The sequence below is a fragment of the Falco peregrinus genome, chromosome 3 (genome assembly GCF_023634155.1).
Source record: "Falco peregrinus isolate bFalPer1 chromosome 3, bFalPer1.pri, whole genome shotgun sequence".
In the NCBI taxonomy this organism is placed as follows: Eukaryota; Metazoa; Chordata; class Aves; order Falconiformes; family Falconidae; genus Falco; species Falco peregrinus.
The window spans coordinates 98,808,285-98,833,174 of NC_073723.1; the positions used below are offsets into that span (position 1 = coordinate 98,808,285).

Sequence of the window (24,890 nt, forward strand, 5' to 3'; positions counted from 1 at the left end):
ACAGTCTAAAATTATAGAAGAGCTCTCTGAACCCATTTAAAAGACCTAAAAGTTTGTTGTTAAGTGTTTTGTAAAGCAAGTTAATTCAACATAGGCTTAAAAGATGTTTCTTTTGCTTCCATCCCTCCCCCTGGCAGCCCGCCCCATGTTCTTTTTGCAAGCCATAAAGATATCCTCCTGCCCTGGCCCTCTTAGGTCATGGTGTGATGGGCACCCTGCCAAATGAAGCTGATCTTATAAGCTGCTGCTGCCCTGGTTGTTGCTGGGACTGTTTGCATGATTTTTAATTCACTTCTGTGGTGTCCTAATTTTTTTTTCTGCCCAAGCTTCAAGTGGGAGTTTGTTTAGCTGTGAACTACACTGCTGCACATTCGTGGTCTATTAGCACCTTTTCAAAGCTCCACTCTCCGTTCTCTGAATAATTAGAAAACAGCTATTAAAAAAAAAAAAATCACTCAAGGCTATTGCACAGTGTCATTGTTTCAGGCTTTGTTTTTAAAATTATTGCTAAGATAGGTTTATTTCTGTGCTTGCTTGCTTTCCCCATACTGTGTTTAGATTTGAAAACAACAGCATCAGTAATAAGATACTGATGAACCTAAGGTAGATGTGACAGCATAATGTGGATAGTGCATGTACAATTTGTCAAAGCAGACGAAATAACCCCACCTTGGGCAATTTTCAAAAGAAATCCACTACAGTACTTGTCAGGTCTGGGTGACTACTCCATAAACATATTACCTGCTGGCATACAAATATCACTTTGTATAAGGCAGTTACACACTGAAAGGAAAGGGAGAGGCAGGGCAAAACCACTGATCTTGCAGAGTCGCACAGAAAGCCAAGATCTCAGATAGAAAAATGCTGAAATAAAAATCACCCAGATTCAAGGATAACTACATTTATGTGTAAACTGTGTACACATTTGATTTGTATTTATCTTCTGAGAAAATAAGTGCTGTTGTAATTTTTATCCCTGTATTTTCGAGAATATATCTACTGCCATTGGTGAGGATACAAAATTAGGCTAGAAATAGACTCTTCTTCATTAAAACATTACTAAAAATTTCAGAATTACTGCCAGTTTGGCAGGAATATCCTGCATTATGAAATGACTAACAACTTCAGAATCAAAATCAAAAGCCCGAGATCCCACACAGTATCACTGTAGGAATAATTTTTGTGTTAAAGACTTATTTTGGGGTTGTTTTTTCAAGATACATCTATGGATCTCTTAATTTATCTTTCATTGAAAGAAGTAATGAAGGAATGATAGAAAGCAGGTAAATTGTGCTAAGATTCCACAATGCTTACCCATTTATGTATGTATATTTTTCTTTCCTAGGAAGTGAAAAAGAAAACAATGGCTTTCATAATATACTCTTACAAAAACACTGACAGCTTTCAACACAACGTCTGTGTGTTTGTAATACCAATTTGCACACATTTTCGCACAAATTTGTATACAGAGGTATGAAAATCACATCTTAGAAATCAGAGGGGGCAGATGGAATCAAAATTATTAAAAGCATAGCCAAAGCATGCAGTAAACTGTAAACCACAGTTTGTTTACCTCTGCGATCTGAAGTGGTTTTCTTTTTTTGCTATTTCACCAGTGGCTCCCAGGCACATGGGTGTGCTTAGATCATGAGTGCACCGCCTTCGCATTTATACTGTAGGAGTCTGGGTGTTGACTACAGAAAACAGAATCATCTACTAAAGTGTGGGAATAATGTAGGAACACCTTATGCTGCCCTAGATTTTGTATGTTAATTCTAGGAATATGTTGATTTAACTTGACTGAGGCCTCCAGGAAGAGGAGCCATCCATGCCACCAACCCTCCCAGAAAAAAGGCATAGGAAAGGATGACTTAAGATAAGATATTCATTGGTCACCTGAGAGCTGATAACACAATAGCAGCACACTTGGCCATGTGCACCTTGCCTTTGTCTTCTGCTGAGCCTTTGGGAGTCTCTTAGCCGGAGCGGTAAAAGCCCAGGAACTCACAAAACCATTTGAATTTGGGAGGATTGGAAATGTTCCCTTTCACAACACAAAGGAACAAGGTTCAGGAGTATGCTCTGGGTATATGAGGAAGTTTAGCAATACTGGTTAGCCATCAAGGGATTTTACAGGGAGAGGGTTTTGTGTGGGCTGTAATTTAAAATGTTATGTGTGTAATTTCCAATTGTTGCAGTCAAGGAAGCTTTTCTTTTAAGAAGGCTGTGCATCTGTGTGTACTGTAACTGAGCAAGAAAAAGGAAGAGCTTGACTTTGGGAAAGGATTTCATTTTGATTTGGGTGGGCAAAACCACTCTCTGGCATATCTTTGTATATTGTATATTCTGTAACACCAAACCTGCTAATATGGACTCATTTCCGTACCTCACATGCCTCATAGTTTTAATAAATGAAATAGAGCCTCCAGCTGCCCACCTAGCAAGATGATGTGGAGCTAGAGGAACCAGGAAGCCTGGCATCCTTAGTCTGTAGCTGGTGTTTTAATGGGGAATCATTCAGTTACAGAATTTATATCAGTGCTTCTGGTTGCAGAATCCAGAAACAGGATTGTAGGCTGACCAGTCAAGTTTGCTCTGCAGGACAAGAATGGCTAATGAACTGGACCTCTCTGTCTGTTACTTTTTAATGAGTAAAAGGTCAAAATTGGCTGGAAAGCAGATGTGTAATCCAGCAATTCTAACCAAAGTGTTTTTCTTTTAATAAATAAAATAACATCCAAGTATATTCCAGAAGACTTTCTTCTCCTTCTTTTCATGGATATACCAGCCTCTGAAAAGATGCATATCTTTTCCCCTGCTTCTAATCAATTTATAGGGTGTAATTCCATGTTATGGTATGCACAAGCATAGAGAATGTTAGAAATTAGTAAGAGAAATTCCTATCGTTTTTGATCAGATTTACAAAGAAGCTTTTTTTTTCCTTAATAGCTTCTTATGTTCGTAATCTGAAAGTTGTGGTTCAGAGAAAGGTGCAGAGGCTTATGTTACAAAGCATCTCTTCTTTGCTGAGCAGTGCTAGCAGACCTTTTTGCTACCCAGTGCAAACTGACTACAGAAATTCTCCAGTGTGTTTCCATCTTCCCACATTATGGTCTCTGCCTTGTTTACTGTCAATGCATCTAGAAATTTCTAACAGGTCAATAATCCCTGAAAGAGAACATCCATTAGGTTAAAGTGAGGAGTCACTGCCATGAAACACTGGCTTTTCTTTGTAATACAAAAGCAAATATGATTCTTTCTAAACAAAGTAACTCCCAGTTGCTAAAGAGATTTTCCTTCTCTACCACAATGTTGAAACGTGCCATTAAAACAAAGAGATGTGGTTGATACCCCCAGAAAATATTTATATGGACAGAGATAGGTGAATTGAAAAGAGCCATTGTCTTTCAGTTTAGGTTCTGCAAGCCCTTGTTGGCCATAAATACTCTTAATTCCAGAAGGGTACAGGGAAAATCTGGCCTGTGAGACTTCCTCTATAGTGGCCAAAAGACATTTCTGAGAACCCTTTAGAAGGCTTAGGATCAATAGTACATAGCATATGCGTAATGTGCTACAGGAAGGCAACCAGGAAGGTCAGGGCATGACTATATTTCTTCAGTAGCCAAAGTTCAATAACATTCTCTAGATGGTCTTAGCAGACTGTTCTGTGCCACAAAGGAAGGAAAAATGGGGTTGTGGGTTGTGACAGTCTAACGTGAGGGATAATTCATTGGTGATCCCAAAAGTATGCAAACGCTCTCTTAAGCCAAGTTCTCTTTTTTGTGCCTGCATCTTCATTGGCCTGACAACACTGCACCTCTTTTTTGAATGGGGTAGTGGAACAGATATAATTCTGGAAAAAGTTCATCTATGATCAGATTTGCTGACTGCAATGCCCATGTGAGGATGGCAGTATGTGGAAAATGAGGAGGAGACACCAGAGAGATGCGCAGACAGGAAATTTTTGTTCTAAAAGACAAAGTTTTATACACGGGGAGTAAATGACTGTATGCAAAGCCTAAGCGCAAAGCCTAAGCACAAAGCCACTCTTGTCACATTAATTTGATTTTCATTGAATGTCTTCGATCTAGCTGTTGCTGGGCTCCATACAGAATGCAGGCAGGATGTAGACTGTTGGTCAAGTCTGAGGAAAAAGGGGCAAAGAAAATGGCCACCAGTTTATATGCCATAGTTCAAATAATTGTTGATGAAATGCCTGTGTCTAAGATATTCTGCCATGGTGGTTAGCAGTTGTCTGTTCTTTGCTATTTTAAATGTTTCTGTCCACATTAATGGTAGATAATTGTCACACGATTATAGTCACAGTTTACGAGCATTGTGTTGGTATAAAGAAAAAGTCCAAGGTGATCTGACTACTCTTGAATGAAAGTACTCTGGAAAATTTGGATGCTTTTTAAGTTTCAGAGATACAATTTCTTTTTAATGAATGACAACAGCATTTCTAACAGAAGCTTGCTTCCAGAAGGCATCAACACTTGCATGACCTTACTGAAGAATATGAGGATTCTGTTAATTCTTAGTGCCAGTGGCTTCAATGCATTTTCCTTTGAAAAAAAAAAAAAAATTCAGCTCCATGAAGGAATAAATTTGCCTCTCAAACAAAAAAATAGCTCAATCCAGGGCCTGGCTATCATAGTCGTGTATTGCAATTTACAGTCTGTTGAATGTTGGGCTGTAAATTTACTAAGAACCAGGAAGCGATTGATATGCTTAATAACCTTAATAAAACAACAAAGCCTGGCTTTCTGCTAAGGAGAGTTTAACATTCTGCCCAGCTAAGCTTAGGACATACCTAAATGGGGAAACTGACACAGCCATTGTGGGACAAAATGCTTTACAAAACAGTCTCCTGTACGGATGCTTTACTTGAGAATAAAGATTGTGTTTAAATACTAGAACAGTTACTCTGTTTTATGAAGTGAGTAATGATTCCAGGATAAGTGCATTTTCACAGAACCTGTAGAAGCCTGTATGGTGAAGAACTTGGTAATGCCGGTTACAGAACAGATTATATCCTGTGAGAAAGCTTAAACAGAATTCAGGCTAACTTTCAGTAACGCAAAATGTGAATCAGGTTATAAAATAAACCTCCAAATCAACACCAAAACAGGTGTAGTAAAAAATTGCCTTTATTTTGTGTGATTTTTAGCAAGATAATTCCTTGGATACTTCCCATTATTGTTTAATGGGGGTTTCCTATATACATCAAAGGAAGAATATCCCTTTAAATGCTTGCTATTGATTTGCACTCAGAAGTCCGATTGACTGCTTTGGTGGGAGTTCCCTACATTGATCAATGAAAGTATCAAGTTGATAAATAATTCACTTAACAAAACTGCATTAAGATAATGCTGGAGGTTTGCAAAAATCCTGTATAGGGGAGATTTCTCACATTCCTAACTAACTACCTGGAGTCAGGTTTAACTTGGTGAGAGTGAATGGAGCTCCAGAAATATTGCTGCATCATGTTCAACAAAAGTTACACGCTTATTTCCTGTCTTGTCTTAGGTGAGTAGGTGTTAATTGCTGGAATATCACCTTCTAGGGTTTTTTTTCCTTCTTTTTTCTTTTCAGGGTTGGAAGATTGAGGTTGGTCTAAACTACCTGTTCAAGTAGGGTCACCTAGAGCAGGTTGCCCAGGTCTATGGCCAGATGGCTTTTAATCTTCTTTACCCTGGAGGTAGGTATACATAACTGGCACTGACCTTCTGGCAAGAAAACTTTAACATATCAGTCTTTGACGCTTATGTCCAGTGCTTCCATTTTACCAGGAGAGTGTTTGAGCATTGCACAGATTTCTGGAGTGTGCTTTTTCATAACACTCTTTTGTTCTCCCAGATTCTGGCTCTTACAGGTTTTGGCAGAAGGGTCTGTGCTGTTGCATCTAAGTACAGCTTTGGGGCCTACATTCACATTGTTAATAACTTCACATTTTGCTAGCTGATTGTCTTTCCATTCACGGGCTCCAGAAGGAAATGAAGTGCAGAGTTAACCTGGATGCATTTTGCTTCTTAACCAAAATATCCTTGGGGATTCATTTGAGTACTCATTTGGAGAGCCAAACACTTTTCTGAAAATCAAGCACTTCTAAAGAATAAGCCATCATTTGTGAGTTCAATCTTAACTAAGACTTCTGAACTAGTTATAAGTTTTATGCTTCAAATCTGTATGCAGGGGGTTAAGAATTTATGCCTTTATAGCCTGATAAATATATATATAAACTTTATTTAAACTCTAGAACCAGGAAGAGAAAAAGATAAATTCCTGTTAACCTGTCTAGGAGACTTAACTGTGCTGCTTCACTTAAACCACTCTAGTCTTGGACAATCATCTAAATGATGTGTAAATAACTGTCACCTCAGGACCTTGAGCAAGGCTCAGTGCTTTGTATTTGAGTTATTAGAAGCTTTTAATGACCAGTATGAAGTCACAGGGCAGAGCCACAGATACATAGTTACACATTCAGAAGACTCTATTAAAGGCCTTTTTAGCTTTGCTGTGAATTTACAATTTGAGAATTTCCAAGAGAGTATATTTTCTGAGACAAATTTTATTGCCTGAGGATAATTTCAATTTTTTTTTCTTTAATGTGATTTGCCATGGTAGAACCTAGACATTTTCCATGTGGGTTTACTCTGTGCTTTCTGTGGCCTGCAAGGAATTAGTTTTAATTAATATGACTGGCAAATACGTTGTTGAAATAGTTGTTGTGGCAGGCACGCCTTTGTGTTAACAGTTGGGTTAAACAGCCCCTTTATCAGCGCTATTAGCACCTAATATTACTGTCTGATTAAAGATCATTCAGCGGATTATCCCGTCCCAATGCTTCCACAGACCCCGAGACAGGTGCCCAAAAAAGAATTTATGTTAAGTAAATTAGCACTAGTATCGCATCGTTCATAGCTTTGTCTTGGCTGCGGGAAAGGAAAAACTTATTGGGCTGTTTTGTTTTGGGGTTTTGTTTTTTGTTTCCTTCTTAAGCAGCAGGTTAACTTGTACAATCCCTGCAGATTTACATTGCAAAAGAGGCAAGATCAGCACTAAGGCCTTTGTCCTACAGTTGTCCTGTCCTTCCTATCTCATTCAAAGAGCAGTCTGCCTTTCCTCCGCCCAGGTTGGTTAGGGGGATAGGTGTGCTTTTACACTAAAATCATATTTCTAGGTGTTTTTTCTTTTGACAGTGGAAGCAGCATGTAACATAAACAGTCTATCCCCTGTCTCTAGAAATGCATTTTATTTTAAATGCATGCATTTAGACTGGCCTCGTAGGTAAACTGGAAGTGCGTAACTTAAGACGGCAGGAAATCCCACAAGAGTTCACAGAGCATAGCTTAGCTGACAGTTCACTTTTTAATGGGTGAAATGAAGCCTTGACATTAATGAGCACGGGCCCCCTGACTTCAGTGGAATTTTGCATCCTTATACCAGTCAGATTTCTGTCTCAATTGTGTCAGATGGCAATTTATAGTATCTTTCATGTCCCCCTGAAAAGCTATGTGTCCTGTGTAGCCTGGGGACTGTTTCTGACAACAAGGCTGGAGAGCAGAAAATAGTGGGCTGATGACAGACAAGACCCCAAAGTTTTTGTGTGCCTTGAAACAGGAGCAGTGTGTCTCATCCCTTGATTTCTGTTAACTTTGAAAGGGCCAAGAGTTTAATATAAGTAGCTGGAATGAGAACTACCCCGCAGGTAGGTCTAGCATTACCATAAGAACTATCTGATCAGTGCTCATTGTAGGATAAGGAATTTTCTTGGGCGCCTGTGAAAGAAACATAATAAAATAAGCACTATGTATCGTTGAAGTGTTATTCTTTGCTGTTCTCTTTGGAGAGGATGTCAAAAGGACACGCTGCTGTCAAGTAGGTCTGGAATTGTGCTACCTTACGTTGCTTAAAAACGTGCTAAAAAAATCTCATGCTGTGTCTGGTTAGATGGAGGCGAGTGTCTAAGATGCCTAGGGACTCCGACAAAAAAAAGGAGCTAGCTTGGAGCCTCTAGTTCAGTCTTGCTCTAAATATACTGCATCTTAGGTTAGAAAGTGGTGACATGTAAAGGGAGCTTTAGAGATGCCGCACAACATTATGAGACAACCCCCTTCTCCCCCCACCGCTAACCCCCTGAAGCATCACGCTCTGTAAAAGATGCATTAGATTTATCAATAGACCTTTCTTTACTCAACTGTGCTGCAATTCCTTTTGGGAAAAATTGGATTTTCATCAAAGACACAGAAGACTATAAAATTGGAAGCAGATGTGAGGTTGGATTGGATAGCTCTATGGCTGTTTCTTTTGTGGAAGCACTTTTGAACAAACCCAGCCTTATGTGCTTCTTGCTGTTTTGCCCCATGTAACTCTCTTTCCTGCTTTTTACATTTTCCAGAGAACCAGGAGGTGCAGTGTGACTAACTGATCTAAATGTAAACTTCTCCCTATCACATCATCTATCTCTTGATTTTCCAACTGTTCCTGTATTCTTTGGAAGATATGTTTAAACAATAACCTCAATATTTTGCATTGTTAACAAGATACAAAAAAATACAGCCAGTCCTCTGCACGTAGGGGCTGAATTTAGTCATGGCTGCTAGCACTTTTTCTGGCCTGGATGAAGTTTATACCTGGCCCGTATATGACACCTTAATTTATTGGCATGTTTTAATTTGTTGAAAACAGACTTAGATCTCATTTACTTAGAGAAAGGCCTGTCTTCTGGCATATTGATGGTGTTATTAATGTAATTGATGAACTGGGAGGAAGAACACAATTTTAAAGATTATTAAATTTTTTTTGGTGCATTTTTTTTCAGTGTCTTTGGTGCCACATGCAATGTGCTGCAATGAAAAGAGGAGCCAAGAACCAGGATTTATGATGTTGTTTATCTGTTGGTGATGTTTCCTCGGTTCTGATTTACAGCAGAACTGAGCCTGGGCCCAGTGAAGTACGGTTTCAAATCCAAAGCTTGCCCAGAATTCCTGAGAGCTTACCCAGCTTGATCCAAGACTTTATAATGCTTAGCTCTGCATTTAGTGCCTGCAGTATGTGGTACGTGCAGTCCCCTAGGAGTTAATTTTTTCCCAGTGCAGGGCTAGTACCTGATGAAGATAGCCCCTGCTGCTATTGCATTTGCTCCTGAGGGCAGCACCACAGCTGCTCCAGTGCGAGCTTTTAATGCCCCAGTGTAAGCCTCCTAAGATGCTCCTTGGAGCCTTTGATGCGCTGATAACTTGGCACAGAAATGCTGTGCTCTTGCAGGACAGAGGGAAGAGCCCTGAGCCTGGAGTAGACTGGTAGAGTCCACTTGCTGTGCCTACTCCTTCTATGTCTTTTATGAGCTTCTTCTTCTACAGGGTTGGTCTCACTTTGGCTGGCTTGTCTTCTTGATTTCTTCACTCCTGGTGCTAAGTGGAGTTGATGAGACAGGAGGAAAGAAAGTGACAGGGATTGCTAAACATCTGAACATCTCTCCTGCTAAGCTTGGAGCTGCACTGAAGGTTATTTTGAATAAGAGAAGTAATTAACATGTCTTTTTTCAATGGTAAAATGGCCCATTGGAGATAACAAAGTGTGGAATTCAGACCCTGAGATTTAACTATGGATAATCACAGGTGGGAGAGTGGAAATGGCAAGTTTTCAATTTAAAAAAGTTACTTAAAAGGCCTCTTATGCAAATGCAAATCAATACTTTTCTGGAACAGGCACAAGTGAAATGCAGTTGTTTTGTGAAAAGTAATTGTGTCCAAACAGGAGATCAGAAGTGAGCCATTATAATGCAGAAGAGATCCAGTTCAGCCCATGGGTGAAGCTACTTGTCTGAGGCTGAGCCCACCATGGAAGAGGGCATAACTCATGCCAGATCTTCCTGACTGTGGGGTCACTTCTTGAATCTCCACAGCTCACAATACATAATATTGCACAGATTAACTGTGGATTTAAGTGACACTCCCCAAAATGTTGTAGGACAGATCAAGATCCAGATTCTGTTCTCAACCTCACCTGCAGTTTCTGTTTCATAAAACAGATAAGAATTGGGGTGTAGGTGTACTTTTCCAGAAATACAGGATTACCATGAATCTCTGGCTCTTTTCTGAACGATTAACAATGAATCACTGTTTTTTACAAGTCTCAATGCATTCACCATATGCCATGTGTCGCAAGAGCACGAGAACATGTACCAATCTGAAACTGGCTAAACAGCCTCACACTGGCATCTGTACTTGGTAGTAAGAGTCTTGAGAAGGAGCTACTTGGTTTTAACCTTCCTAGTATGGATAAGATACTTGTCATCTTCTTGAGCATAATTATCTTTCCACCCCCACCATCTCATCCTTTCTATATTTCCCAGTAGGAGGATCAAAAGAAAGTTAGTTAACTGCAGCATTCATCAGATAATCCAAAGGAGACATTAATCTAGAAGACAGTATTACCAAATAATTAATTCATGGGTTAATTCCATCCTTATTTATCTGATTTTCTTGTGATTGTGAGCGTGGGTTTTTCAGCCTAAATCCTAGTACAAAGGACTCTCTGCTTAAGGAGAGTGGTCCTGGAGGGGAACAAAGAGAGAAGAAAGGTGTGTCTTCTTCAGGACACTTGCTAGCTACTGATAAGTTTTAAGGGAAATTATTATCTCAATATTAAGATAATACTTGGTGAGTTGCTGAAAAGCTGAAAAACCAGTACGCAAAAAACTATCCCAATTTTGTACGTACATGCATAGTTACTTGAAAAAATTTGTACTGAGGCTTACTTCCTTATTCTGGAATTATTAAATTTGTTTTCTATTTCTCAAGTCATCTCCATCTTTCGTTTGCTCCAGGCGACCACTGAGAGGTCACTAGGAAAGCAAATCTGTCTTTTCACCAGCGCATTTTCCCCTGTGCTGCTCTGACAGTACCAGTGCTGTCATGTCATATGTTAAAATGCAAACAGACCATACAGGGGAGAATCACCAACGAAAGAAGCCAGCCTGTGAGCAGTGGGACTAATAAAATGTGGTTTCCGTTGGCGGGTTGTCCTTTATCCCTTCCCCTTCACAGTGCACATAGTGGACCTTTCTCCATTTCTGTTGCAGCGTGCCGTTCTGTAAAGAGCAGGGCATGCAATGTCTATGCCCACTACTGCTTCGGCAATTGGTTGCTGCCAATGGTAGCAGCTGAGCTCTGCCTGCCTTTCCCTCAGAGCAATCACTAATTTGGGTTGGCCAGCAGCTCAGAAAGTTCTCTGAGACGATAGTTGAGGGAGAGGGAGGGAGTGGGAAGAGGTAAACAGATGGAAAGAGGCAGATAGCACAATCATTTAAGCCTCATTATGTACAAAACTAAGCTGAAAATGGCTGCTGGTGATTAACCATTAATGAAAGTTTATCCAGAATGCAGCAATGAGATGTCAAAGGTGTGATGGCACCAGCAATGCATTTGGGCAGTGTGGCAGGGGGCTATCCCTCCCGCCCCCATGCTTTAATTACAATTCTAGTAACTTTAAGGATCTTTTTGTCAACAATTGTAATTGCCGGCCAAGCCAAGCTCACCATCCAGAGTCCATTTAATTCCTTGCAAGAGGCTGAGATTGATGTGGGTTGAATACTAGCTCTCTTTCTGCATCTTTACAAATGTGGGCATCATCTGTTTTCCCTGGAAGTGCTTCTTTCTCACAGACTTCCACAGGTTATTCACCCTACCTGGGAGTTTATACGAGGTTATAGTAAAACATGACATCATAGTTGTACTCTGTTAGCCGGTTTCCAAACATTTTGCAACTGATGATTTTATCTTTAAAAATAGACTGTCTTTTTTTATTAGAAATGCTAAGCTTATGTCTTATTTTGTATGTGGTATCTAGATATTCCAGATAGACTGGAGATACATCTGAGTTTGCGGCTGCGCACAGGACCTCAAACAGGAACACTGATGCTAAATGTGTTGGCCAGAATTACATTTTACTTACATTTTGTTGTGATCTATGTTGAAATCTAAGTTGTGATATACTGTGCAGTACAATGGAAGATACTGAGTAAATAAAGAGAAATTTTGTTCTGAAAGAGGGCAACATTTTAAAAATTGTGCCTAAAATAGGCTGAGTCTGGGCAGCTGAGCACCTGCCAGTCACTTCAAGCCAATTGGACCCACAGATGTAGCTCCCAGTTGTAAGTTGGTCAATGGTAGTTACTGGTGTGAAAATAACCTTAAGCACCCAAGTATGAAAATGGTTATTAACATTTTTAGCCTTTAGCTGGATATTGTTTTAATAAAATGTATAGATCACAGATCCAGGATTTTTGCAAAGGTGCTACAAGAAGCTTATTTAAACATTTATTTAAGTTCAAAGAAGTGGATTCCAAATGGTGTGGTGGTTTCTGTTTAAAGACATGTCAAATGAAATACTGCATGTTTGCAAGTGTTAGTTAAATCCCTAGTGACCTTTAGCTCACATAATAAGGTCGCTATCCAAGTGTCTGTGCTTAAGAGAAGCCAGCATTTAAATGTCCATTTAAAAATTGATTTGGTTGAATGATACTCTTCATCTTGTCCAAGGCTCAACATGTCCTAGAGGAGAATAAAAGGAGTGTTTCCCTTCTAAGTGTTTTCAAATGAGAAAGAATGATTGTTCCTAATTTTTGCATATGTCAGCATAATAGAAGCTTAGTCATGCAAATCCTTATTACTTGGCAGTTCTGCAGCAGGGGAAAACAGAGTTACCGTATTTTATCCGTGTTTATAGTTAAAAGCATGCCTTTCATTGTGTTTTTTAAGAACAGATGTCAAGACAATCTTGAAAACATAAATAAGTGCTAAAAAATATTGTTCTGATTTAAAAACCAGGGAAACCACCCCCTAGCTAGTTGAATGTGTTGGTCTTCATTTCCATAAAAAGACATGAACTGTTTATATGCTTCCTTCCATCTTCCATGGGGGGAAATAAAACAATTATTCAGTTAACAACAGATTTTATTTTACTATAATTTAGTGATTCTGCTAAGTGCAGTAGTATACGAAAGGAGTTTCAAATCATCAAGGATTTCTTAGCCCTTTATGCGACTACAGTATGTTGTAGTATGTTGAGTAAATGAGCTGTGGTAGAGCAGTGATTCACTCATGTAGTCTGTAGACACACGTAAGAACCAAGCTGGAGAAAAGCTGACTTTAGAAACATTAGCAGAGTAAGAAGACAAAGGGGAATGCAGGTGTCAGTCACATTTTAAGGTGCTCTTTACAGTGGCACAGAGCCAAGTGTATTAGGGACAAGGCCTTTTCCTTTCTTGTCTTTTCCTTTATGGAATAGTGTCAACCATAAGAAGACATGTCGGGTAATTACTGTTGGCTGTGTCAGGACAGATCTAGCTGTGACTCACCAGGGTAAAAACTGGCTGGGTCAAAGTCACATACTTCTTCCAAGCTAGCTAAAAGTGGTTTGTTTGCAAGTGAAGTTTTGCTTCCTGGCTTCCTTACGCGGTAATAATTCACCGACTTACCGGTTTCTATGTGGAAATGTCAAGAAGGGGGTTTAGATGCTCATTTTTGCTTCTGTGCTGTATTCAGGTGCTCTGCTGAGGTTGTGCACACTGATTACATGGTATAAATCATTTGATGCCTGTTTGTTTCAGATCATCAGAGGAATGAATGAGACCTCTTAACGCAGCCTCGCTCTTTTGTGTAGATATGCAGAGAGTCATTGCACTGCCTGCCTCATCTGGATTACCGGCAGACTCCTCATAGGAGATATTAATTATAGGCGAAGCCGTGAATGCCACCTATAGTTAAGTTTGCTTGACACTTTTCATCACAAGATCCTGTTTTCAGTTGCTTATAAATTTGTCAAATGTATATTATTTGGATTGAAAATGTACAGATTGGGAGACCGCATCTGGCTGAATATCTAAAGCTTCAGAAAAAAATGGGTGTTTGGTTGTTTTTTTCCCTGATAACAAGTTTAAGAGGAATGTGTTGCTTTTTCACTTGTCTTAAAAATAAATGTGTCTATCCATTTTGTTGAGAAGCTCCAACGATTTAGAAAAATAATTCAATAATTGGGAGGCAGAAGTGATGTGTCCCAATGTTACCAGAATCCAGGCTTTACAAATGTCCTGGCACACGTGCAAGAAGAACTCAATAACTGTTAAAACATAGGAGAGACGTGGTGGAAAGTAAATTAATTGTGGAGATTTAAGTGAAGGTTCTTAATAACTACTGTTTTCCAGGTTTTCATTATATGATCTTTTCACCTGCGGAAATGAGGGGAAGCTCATCCCATTCACAAAATCACACGGGTGATTTCTTACTTGCAAAGCACTTGAGTAGTACAAGGATGGCATGACAGAAAAGTCAACAGACATTCATAATCCTGTCTTTGTAGCAAGTCTTGAGTACAGGTCAGTAAATAAGATCTGGTGCTTCACAGAGAGCAGTAAGAAAAAAAAAAGTTGAACATTCATGTGTGTAACAATTAGAATCTAGTCTGTCCACTGAATGAGGAAATGGCTTTAGGAAAAAATAGTCATGTCATCTGTAGTCTTGTATGCAATGTGTACGCCAAGGGGCCTGAAATGCAATTGTCTGGGAAATCTTGGAAGGTTGTAAGTTTTGAGTGATTGACTTTCTTTCGGTAATGTTCTTTTAATATGATTTTTGGCATATGATTTGCTACTTGGTATTATCTGTGGCTGAAGCAGTAGAGGAGGTAGACAAATGCATGAAAATAAAGTAATTCTGCACTGAAGGAAAGAAACAGCAAATTCTTTTCCTAAACCCTTGGATAACTTCCGATTTTGTCTGCAAAATAATATTTTTCCTTGGAGAGGAAAAAGGTGTTAGACATAGCAATTTCACTTGGATAGAAACGTCATCACATAAATAGCCTGCTGTGAATGACATTTTAGGCAGCTCAATCAATATCCTGCCAGGAGAAAAACCAGAAAAAATCCCTCAAAAACAGTTCTAAATGCAATGCATCCCTTAATTGCAGTTATATTGGAATTTTCTCATAGATACGTATTACTTATGAAAGAGTGAGAAAATAGACCTTGCATTATTTTAAAGTCATAACCATTCATATACCAATACTAATTATTTGTTGATGAAATATCTGTATGATGCGTTTTCTTCTTCTTTTTTTTTTTTTTTTTAACTTGCCAGGGAATAGCGGATCAATATTCTTAATAACAATTATCATACACAAACACATAGCACTTCTCACTCAGATTTCAAAGAACTCTGCAGAAGTCTTACTCTTTTGTAGGTGGGAAAATAGCAGATAAAGATGAGGAGCTTGTCTAGAGCGTCACAGAGTATCTGAAGTACTGTGTTCTGCCCAGTGCCTGCCAACATCACTGCATCAGAGCTGCACTTTGTGCATGTTGTGTCCTTGGATATGTCACACAGGTCTGCAGGATGCCTTTGCACAGTGTAATAACACAGATTTTGATTGTTGTTTCTAAGACCATGAGTTTGGTGGGAAAGTGGTGTGAAAGCTAATCAAAGCAGAAAGTTAGAGTTGAAACAGGACAGTAGTTCACTAGCACATTTAACACAATTGTCAGTGCTTAATTAGGTGGTGTTTAAGGCTAAATATTCAAGTGTGGCATTTGGGATTTGATCTCTGGTCCTACACAAAAAGGTGAGAAAAGCTTCTGCCCTGACAAGAAGTTGGGAAAACTTGCAGCCTTGTGAAGAGTGGAAGTTTAAAGGTACAGACAGGCACGAACTCTTTCAGCAGCTGTGCTAGTTAGCTTAAACTGTCTAAATAGTAACGCCACTCACTTTAACATGAAGTGGCTTCGGTAGTGTTTCTATAAGCAAGCTCTGCCAACAAATGTGAGGGAGCAGTAACCTCTGCAAAGAAGTGATGATCAACAGCTGGGGCTCTAACCTCTCCCTGGCTTGTCTGCATCCAGCAGGGAACATCTGTCCAAAGCCTAACATCCAAAATTTACAGAACAAAGGTGTAGTTTGTTTAACAAAATTGCTCATATTAGCTAATAACGGAATGTGCTTTGATTCTGCTGGTGCCAGAACCACCCAACTTTTACTTTCCTTACTAAATCAGGATTGATTTCTTTACTGACAAAATGGCATCATGAACTTTAAGTAGACAGATTGCTGTTTTGATTTAACAATGGCCAAAATGGTACCCAGAACATGCACGGTACCATTTGAAACTTCAGTGTAACATGGTTCTTTATGTCACTACTTTGAATTCCAATGCTATTTTGTACTTATTTTCATAAATAAATAGTAATCGAATTTGGAAAGTTAGGACAAATGATCCATGAAAATAACTATTTTTTTTTCTTTCCCTCAGAGTTTTTCTAGCCGTATTCATCTCTGTGAAACTACAGCACCTGCCAAAGGAGGATAAGGTCAAGTTGAATGTTGATTCCTGCACTTACTTCTGGGCATTCCGTGGTTAAATCATGCATTTGTCAGCCATAGAATAAGCCAGCGCTGAACAATCCTTGAAATAGCCCAAACCTTGAGGAAGAGCATTTTGTTATAGAAAAGGAGACAGGCAGAAGAGCCCTTGTAAATGTATCATCTACCGCCAGAACACAAATATGTAATTTGACAGTATCTTTTTGTGGACAAGAGGAACGAAAGTTATTTTAAATTTCTCTCTCTTTTCCTCCTGCTGTTGAGGTTACAGCTGTAATGAAATACCCCAAATGTCATTTATTCCTCTCTGCGCTTCTTTCAATATGAGTCTGCAAAGCAACAAGCAACATCTCTTGTGGAAAAAAGGGTATCTGAAAACTGTTCTGAGTACTGCAGATGATGAAATAAGAATGAAAGTCAAAGAAATACGATAAACGGTGTCTACCGAGAAAGCTCCCGTGGAACTGCTGAGTGAGGATCGCTGACGCTTGGAGTCACATAATTATGAAACTTAGTGAAGATGAGCTGTCAGGAGATCTCTAATTAGATAGTGCAGCCAACCCTGATAGATAATGTTTCCTACGGGGTGTTACGTCAGAGAAGCTGGTGTGTTGTGCTCCCAGGGAAGTGGCCAAGAAAAGATATGGACTGGTAAAAATACACGGGAAGGTTTTTTTGGTGTGGGTCTTTTTGTGTGTAATCTACTGAATTCTCGGTTATTCAGCCCGGTCGTGAAGGAAAATAAAGGTTTTGTATTATCTGGAAAGCAGAGAGGTGGCTAGATACCCAGTAGGCAGGGGTTTCATTGCAGTTTACATTTGCCTTCATTCTGCCATTTGGAAGATGATAAAATTAACACCTCATCCTAACTGCTCTGCTTTGCAGGTGTTATAGAAATGAGAGTGAAAAAATACCATTATTTGTAAGAAACCTTTTTTTAAAATCTCCTTTTGCACTTGAGGCAGCAAGTTGTGTTGTTTTATAGAAGAATTCTCTATTTACTTTGCATGTAGCTGTTCTTTTAGAAGTATATTTTTTATACAGGAAGGTGTTAGTGGCTGCCATCAGATGGTTCTTACATCTGTAGAAAGTCTCAGATCTGGGTAAAGATGTTAAATGTGCTAAACAGCTTTCCTTCAGGCTAAACGATAGGAATATTTAAACATGTTTTTAGTTGTTTGTAGGAAGGCAGTAATCAAGCAAAGCAAAAGCTGAGCAGAATTAGGCCACGCAGTCTGAGAGACCATTTTCAAGTGCAGCGGAAGAAATAAGTCAGGTAAGAAGCTGTGAGTGTGGCTTAGGAGCAAGCGGGGAGTCAAGGCTCTTTGGGGCTTATGACTCACTGGCCAAGGAGGCTTGGGTGTGCTGAGCAAAGAAAGTGGCTGTTACTGTTGGATATTTTGCTTTGTGTGATTACATACTTTGCAAACAGTGTTGCACAAAATACAACCGCAATGAACACCCGTTTGTATCCTCAGCTTCTTTCTCAGGGATATCGCCCATGGCTAGTGCTGCTCATCCAGCTGTGCAGGAGACGTATCTGGACATCGGGTCATGGCAAGAAACAGTAATGAACTATTCTGCCTCTGAAAGAATTTGTGATACGATGGCCAGAGAAGCAACACTAACAACTTCCTTATTCTTGGCAGAGAAATGAAAATTATATAGGCCACTTTTCACTCTTTAAAGAAACAGTTGATCACTGCTTTAAAGAAAGCATATCTATTACCTAGCAAAAGTACTTGAAGATAAGGTACATGGAGTGGAGAATGGAGCAACATTTACACTTCAAGACTGTCCAACTAGGCAAGATATCCCTTCACATTGGTGCAATTCTTTCTGCAGTGCTGAGAAGTATTTTGTGCAGTAGTAAAGCCCAATAACTCAGCTGCAAACAGGATCTGTTGAAAATGCATGATCTGCCAAATTCTGGGTGGGTGTGCTCAAAGTTTCATAGCTGCTTGTAAGCTTGGACCAGTAATTAATCATGAGGAAGTTAAGAAGGAAAAAACCTGAGCATAACATGACTGCCAAGAATATTATCAAAACACGCCTAGAGAAAACAGTGCTCTTTTATCGTTATTTTATTAATAATATTATTGATATTTTTATCACAGCTGGGGTAATAGCTGGGGCTTGCAGGCCAGTCAGTGGGAGCTGTGCATGATTCTGAGCTCTGATGGTAGTGTCTTAAATGAAAAATGCACCATATTGTAACATCAGTGAACATCATGAATACGGGAATGAAAAGCAGTTGCAAGCTGTAACCCGCCTGCATCAAAGCCAGCAAGGAAAAGGCATGTTGTACCCTGTACGATTGGTAAAGTAGAACATGATCATACAATTAAAGGTTCGTGTCATACTGGATACACGTAAGGAAAGCACTGCAACCTTGATACTCTGTTCACATACTAGGCATGATGAGCTACTTTTTTTTGTGTCTTGCTGTGCTAGCAGCCCCGTTGAAATTATGGAATAAAATGGGTAGGCATGGTGTGATCTGTCCTTTAATAATTGCAAAACACTCTAGGATCTTCAGAAGAAGGATGCTTGAAAACTGTGAAATAGCTTTTGTTAGATCAGGGGGTGGGGTGGTGAGGGGATGGAGAATGATATCCTGGGCCCCTGCTCAGATGGTGCTTGTTTAAATCTGTCACGTCTGAGTGGGGCACTTAAAGGCATGTTTAATGCCAAGTGATGAAACCTTGTTGAATAGGTTAAGCATTAGCTGAGTCAGGTGTGTGCCTGTACGCAGCTTGCCCTCTTCCCGGCTCTATCAGTCTACAGCCTGGGAGACTAACTGCGAATAGGGAAAACTTGGCAATGGAGCTGGTTTCTTACCTGATAAGTTGTAACAGACACATGGGTGATGCTGCCTGTTAATTTAGAAGGCATTTAACACTTAATCATGCTTGTCTAGTACAAGCCAGGAAGGACACTGCTTTCTGCAACCTCTAATTGGGTGCCATCAGTAATATAAGCTTAAGATTGTCCCAGTCAGCAACTGTATTGCCTAATCAGCACAAGTGTGTGCCCATTGGGTATCAGACACAGATAAACGGGAGAGAGGGAGAGAGAGATCTGAACATATCTACGCGATGAGCAGCATGTCAGGAGCGTAGAGGATGTCTAGATTTATGTGCTTTTTGGCAGCACTAGTGAGCTATTAATCATTTCTCATGAATAGGGCTCTTGTAAATCAGAGGTAGGAAACACATTTCATCGATAATCATGGCAAAAATGTCAGCTTTGCTATTTGGTCATATGCTGATAGGATGCTTAGCACAGGAGCGAATGCAATCACACGCATAAAATCAAAATAGTACTCCCCTTACATGATGAGTAGAAAGCAGGGAGGCAGTAGAGAGGAGAACTTTTCATCAGTATTTGAAAAGCAGGGAGCTAACGTGTAATAACAGAAAGGGAGACCTATATTTTTAAGGTGAAGCTTTACTGAGGGACCCAGGGCTGAGTCCTAGTCAGCATCTGGATATAACACATGTTTAATAAGACACACTTTGCATCATTTTAACAGCTGGCTGATCAGTTCATGGTTTTTCTTTACTTTTATTGCCCTGTAATTTACTGTAAATGGCCCTTACGTGCAAATACTTCATTAGTCACAGGGTTGCATATTTCATGAAGTATACGGAACGCACTGCCAGAATTAAATATTGTCAGGTTAACAAGGGTGGGGTTTTTTCAGCTTTATCACTGAAGGCAATGTTCAGGGTGAATAGAAAAGCAGCTGGAAAGCAAAACGCGGAAGGTTTCCCTTCATGTTGTGCAAGCTCTGGTGGATGAAACCCATTGCTGAAGGACTGACATTTACAGAGCTCTTGGGAGGGAGTCCTGTGTGAGGGAGGTGAGGGACGAAGCCTCAGCCAGGACTTTCCAGTGCATTACTTGCTATAACCAGTCGAAGCTGAAAATCTCAGTGGCTAAATTGGGATTAATACTAAATCATTCTTACATTAAATATAATGGTGTCCTCGGTGTGCTTTTGGCTTAAGAAATTCCCTAATATTCATTTCCTTAAGGGAGCAAGCATCCCCTCTCCCCCCTGGTTTGTTCCACTGGCTTCCAGTCCTACACTGTTTCTCTATGTATTAGCAACATACAGAACTGGAAATGACATGTAACTCTTGTCTGAGTTAACGCTGGTTGTGTTTACACCAGGGAATGGTTTTCACACAAGCCACCCGGTTTTGGGCACAGCCTTCTATAGCATCCATAGGAGTCCTGCCCCTCGCAGGCGTTGGGATGGAAGCTGCTGGTGACCGTCCCACACTGCTGGTCTGAATATGCTGAAGTAACAACCTGTGGGAGACCTTTAACTGCATTTCCTGGGAGTTGTGGGAAAAAAAGTCCAGGGTTTTGAAACTCCCTGGGAAATATCCATAAAACCCCATGAATCACAATCATTTTTAAATCTCCTTCAAATTAGAAGTCACGGTTTTTGCTTAGGGGGAAAAAAAAAGTTTTGAAAAGCACTCATGAATTAGCTTGTAAACAAAATTATCCTGACAGTGACCTGTGCCAGTGCTCTTCTGTCTTTGTGTGGACCCGAGATGAATCGGGTCACAGCCAGACTTGAGACGGGGATGTGCTGTCTTTGCAGGCATCTCCAGTTTGGTGCCGTTGGTGTGTTCAGCGCTGCAGGCTCATCCCCAGATTCCTCATCTCCTCCATTAAACGACATCAATTGAATTATACTGGAGTATTTCCTTCCAGATGGCTAGAATACCGGCTTGTGTTTTTAGAGGGATTTTGTTATCACTTTAATTCTTGCCATTTGCAGGGTTGTGAAGCTTAGGGTAACTGTATTATAGCTATGGGGATGAATTTGTCCTCAGATAACTTTTATCCACCAGAAGGGGTGATTTCAACATGCTTGGTTTCTCAGGCAGTATTAATTTGCTACTGCCTGGCAGTGTGGAATCAGCGGAGAGAGAGCAATCCCCTCTCCTCCCTGTTACTTGAAATGCAACATGTCCCACGTACTCTTCTTCAGATTTAGTGTTCCTGTGGTGGCTGCAATTCAGGACAATTCAAAAAACAAACCAACCGACCAGAGAACATACTTATTCCAAACAAGTATTTCAGCATCTTTTGTTTTTCTTTCTAGGTTTTTAGGTGCTACTTCATTCATTGTTGTGAAATTAGTTCTGGTTTATATTCCCAAACCTCAGTCACAACCTTAGAAGTTCTGTAGTTTCTGTTATCACTGTCTCAGGAGTGAGGTCTAAGTACCAGTGAGTTTCTGGAGATGCTGGGAAAGGAGTGGGATGAGAGTCAGGCTGTTAATATGCTATGCTGACCCCTTTTTTTTGTTTGTTTGTTTGTTTTGGTTTTTGGCTTAGATGCAGGCTAACACATTTTAGCTGACCTTTCCTTTTGCTAATTTAACAAACTTGATGCCTTTCAGGGTGTGGGTCCATGAAGCAGATTGCTCCCTGGTGCCACAGTTCAGTCTTGCTTTTCCTCTTTCTGCTCCTGGCTTCAGAGCCCTACCTCGTCTCCTCTGTCATCCTTCTGGCTTGTTGTGTGTTGTATAAGGCTCTGTTAAAGTGTTTGCTTTGGCTGAGGTGCTCTTCTGCCTGTTCTGTGAGTTGAAGCAGCTCTGGGCTGGTACAGAGGGAGCAGCAAGAGGGGAGCAGCAAGAGCCCACGGTTCGGAGAAGGGGGGCTGATGGAGGGAGAGGAGGAGGAGGAGGGATGGGAGAAACAGAGCTGCTTGTTTCATTGCAATAATCTAAACTGTGCCCTCACCAGTGGGTTTGTACAAAGCCAGCTGAAAGGATTTGCTGCATTTGCCACAGGGACATGAGAAGAGGCAAAGTCTGTGCCTCAGTCGCTGTGGTTTGATAGCCCAGTGTCCCGGCGCCCTGTCCATCAGCAGGTAGCGGCACCCTTCTCCCCCTGCATCGGGGGGATGTTGCCCCACCATGGCAAAGGCATTGGATGTGCACAGGAATCGAGTGGTGCTTGGCGTGGTCTTGGTTAGCCAGGAAAGACGCCTGCTACTTTTTGTTTCGATTTCATGTGTCTGGGGAACATGCATGTGTCTGCCTCTCAGACCCAGTATCTTTAGAAAATATTACTCCACGGCACTTTTAAAAATGATTCAGATACTTCTAATGACTTGTTACTTGGGTGCCAAATAGAATACGTAGAGCAGGATATTTTTCATCAAGTTCTTATTAAAAAGAATGTAAAAAACATTAATTGATACAAAGTCATAAAGATCTGGGACTCCAGTTATTCTCAGAGCCCTCAGGGTGAAATTAACCCTCAAGTAGAGGCTTTTTAAAGGCTTTTACAGCATGCCAGTCCCATGGGGGTTCTGAATAAAGATGTATTATGGAACAATTTTACTGTATAATTTTCAAGTTCAGTATCTGCCTTGGTCTTTTCTGTGTTTAGCTGACTTATGATCTTGCAGTACATATATTGATCCCTAATCTCAGACAGATTGAGAGTTCCAATATAAAGCTGCATTAATAAATTTGTCAGGTTGGTAAAAACCTGACCCACAATAAAGCAACGATTAATGTTATGTATGTATAGTACATAAATGTTTATTATCTACTTGTTATATATGAGCCTGACAGTCTGGTAGCTGTATGTGATAGACTATAATTATATGTATATAGTCATTATACATACACATCTTATTATGTGTTTATATGTAAATATGTATTATTTTTAGCCATTGTGGGGAAAAGTCAGAGGAGAGAATGGGGTGGCAAATGCCACCAGTTTCACTCTATGATACACTGAATAAAGCAAGCTTCCAGTCCAGACTAAAGAAAATATTGCCATGACTTAATATGACTTTTCTAACTGAAGAGTGTAACTTCAGAACAAGAGTAGCTGGTTGTACTTTCTTATAATGCTCCCCGTGATTTGATGCAACTCTTCCTCTGTATGTTTTCTTTAATTTTTATGTTTTATGTGAAAGCTGAACAGACTGAATTTGTTTGTAATTTGGAATTTAAAGCAAGGCTCTTTGTTAAAAGCCCAGAGGAAGTTTCCATATGACTTATGGGCCATTTGGGCTCAATTGAATTTAATGGGTTTCAGCTGCACCTCCACGATGGCTTTGAAGGAAGTGAGGGGAGATCTATAGGTCTTAATTGCTCAAGACTGGCTTGTTTCTCTTGAAAAGGCTGTTTGCAAGAAGCAGGTTGGGAGTATTAAAGTATATATCCTGAAAGGGATGAAGGAACTGCCGTTTGAGGAAGGGGCTAGGTGGGAAATAACTTTAGGACATTACTCAGCAGCTGAACTAGTCAATCTGAACTGGTCCGTGCCAAGTTCTTGTTTGTTTGCTTAAAAATAATCAAATAATTGGAGGGTATGGCTAAGCCCAAACTTCCTTTTGAGAAAGGATTGGGGATCTTGGAACTGACAAGATAAATTAGGCTGAGACCAAAAGACAAACCCAAACAGATAGTCGCCTTGGCCTCTCTCATGCTGGTTGACAGACATGAGTTTTTGAGTCAGCAGGTGAACCATGACTTCTAAGAGCAGCGGTTTGTTTATGCTTCCACTGTACAAAGCGTTTCAGTGGAACAGAACAAATCTAACTGGGCAAATTTCCATTTCTATTTCATCCTTCTTTCTGTATGTGCATCGCCAACTGGCTGTATGGATTGTTGTTACTGAGTTTGCTAGCGTTATCCCTTGGCTTCACATTAGGAGGTGTCTGACCCAGAAGAATCTCTTATGACCCTGTTCTCCCGGCAGGCAGGAGAACATGTGAAATGCAAAGTTAAGAATATAAAGGAACTATTGTCTTACTCATGATAAGCCAAGAGACCACATTACAGGAAGTTAACCTTCGGTGTACTCTATCATTTTGGCCGGCATCATACAGGCAAGGAGGAAGGGGACATTCTCCTGAGGTACCCGGCAGATGAATGCCAGATGGTACTGTCATAATACACAAAAAATAGCTAAATACCTACCGGTTGTGTTCAGTACAAAAGGAACATTTTTCTTTTTCCGAATCCTGCAGGGCAAGAACTCAGACAAGCATCTTAATGCAAACATCCCAGTAACTGAAATGTGAAGCTGGAAATCCAAAGAATTCTCCAAAAGCCTTAAGTAGCTCTTCAGGCTCAGTTCACGTTGGGCCTAATGGATCCTCAAAGGGGAGAATGGTTTATCAAAGACAAGCGTTTTAAGTCCAGCATGTTTACATGGTAGGTAAATGGGAGTTTGTTACATCAAATAGGGAGGCTTGATGAAGAACAAAATGACAGAGCTTTGCTGATGCGGCCAGTGCTGCCTTTATTGTCTGGCTAAATAGAACCTATCCCCAGCCTAGTGTCTGGGTCAAACCGAGGGGTTCGATTCTCTGTGGGGGACTTTCTTCCTTGGTGGTTTCTGAATCACGGTCAGGTATGCGTAGAGAAAAATCTCAGGCCATGGTCTTCACCAGCCCAGGGATGCAGCAGTGCCTAGCTGGGGGGAGATGTGTTCACTTTTCCCATGTGCAAAT

At 40.3% G+C, this 24,890-nt stretch overlaps 1 protein-coding gene across 18 annotated transcripts in view; it reads left to right on the top strand.

Moving 5' to 3' along the window:
* The window catches only part of LOC114011272 (uncharacterized), a 45,741-nt gene that overhangs the window by 15,306 nt on the left and 5,545 nt on the right, over positions 1-24,890 (top strand). For 8 of the 18 annotated variants that reach the window (XR_008746392.1, XR_008746384.1, XR_008746386.1 and 5 more), the window contains 3 exons: positions 5,596-5,701; positions 13,619-14,383; positions 16,312-18,876. Coding sequence is in view for 2 of the 18 variants with exons in the window: in XM_055799236.1 (XP_055655211.1) it covers positions 16,312-16,420 (109 nt within the window). In the remaining 16 variants the exon portion in view is untranslated. The other 10 variants (XR_008746389.1, XR_008746390.1, XR_003553116.2 and 7 more) reach the window with 7 other exon arrangements.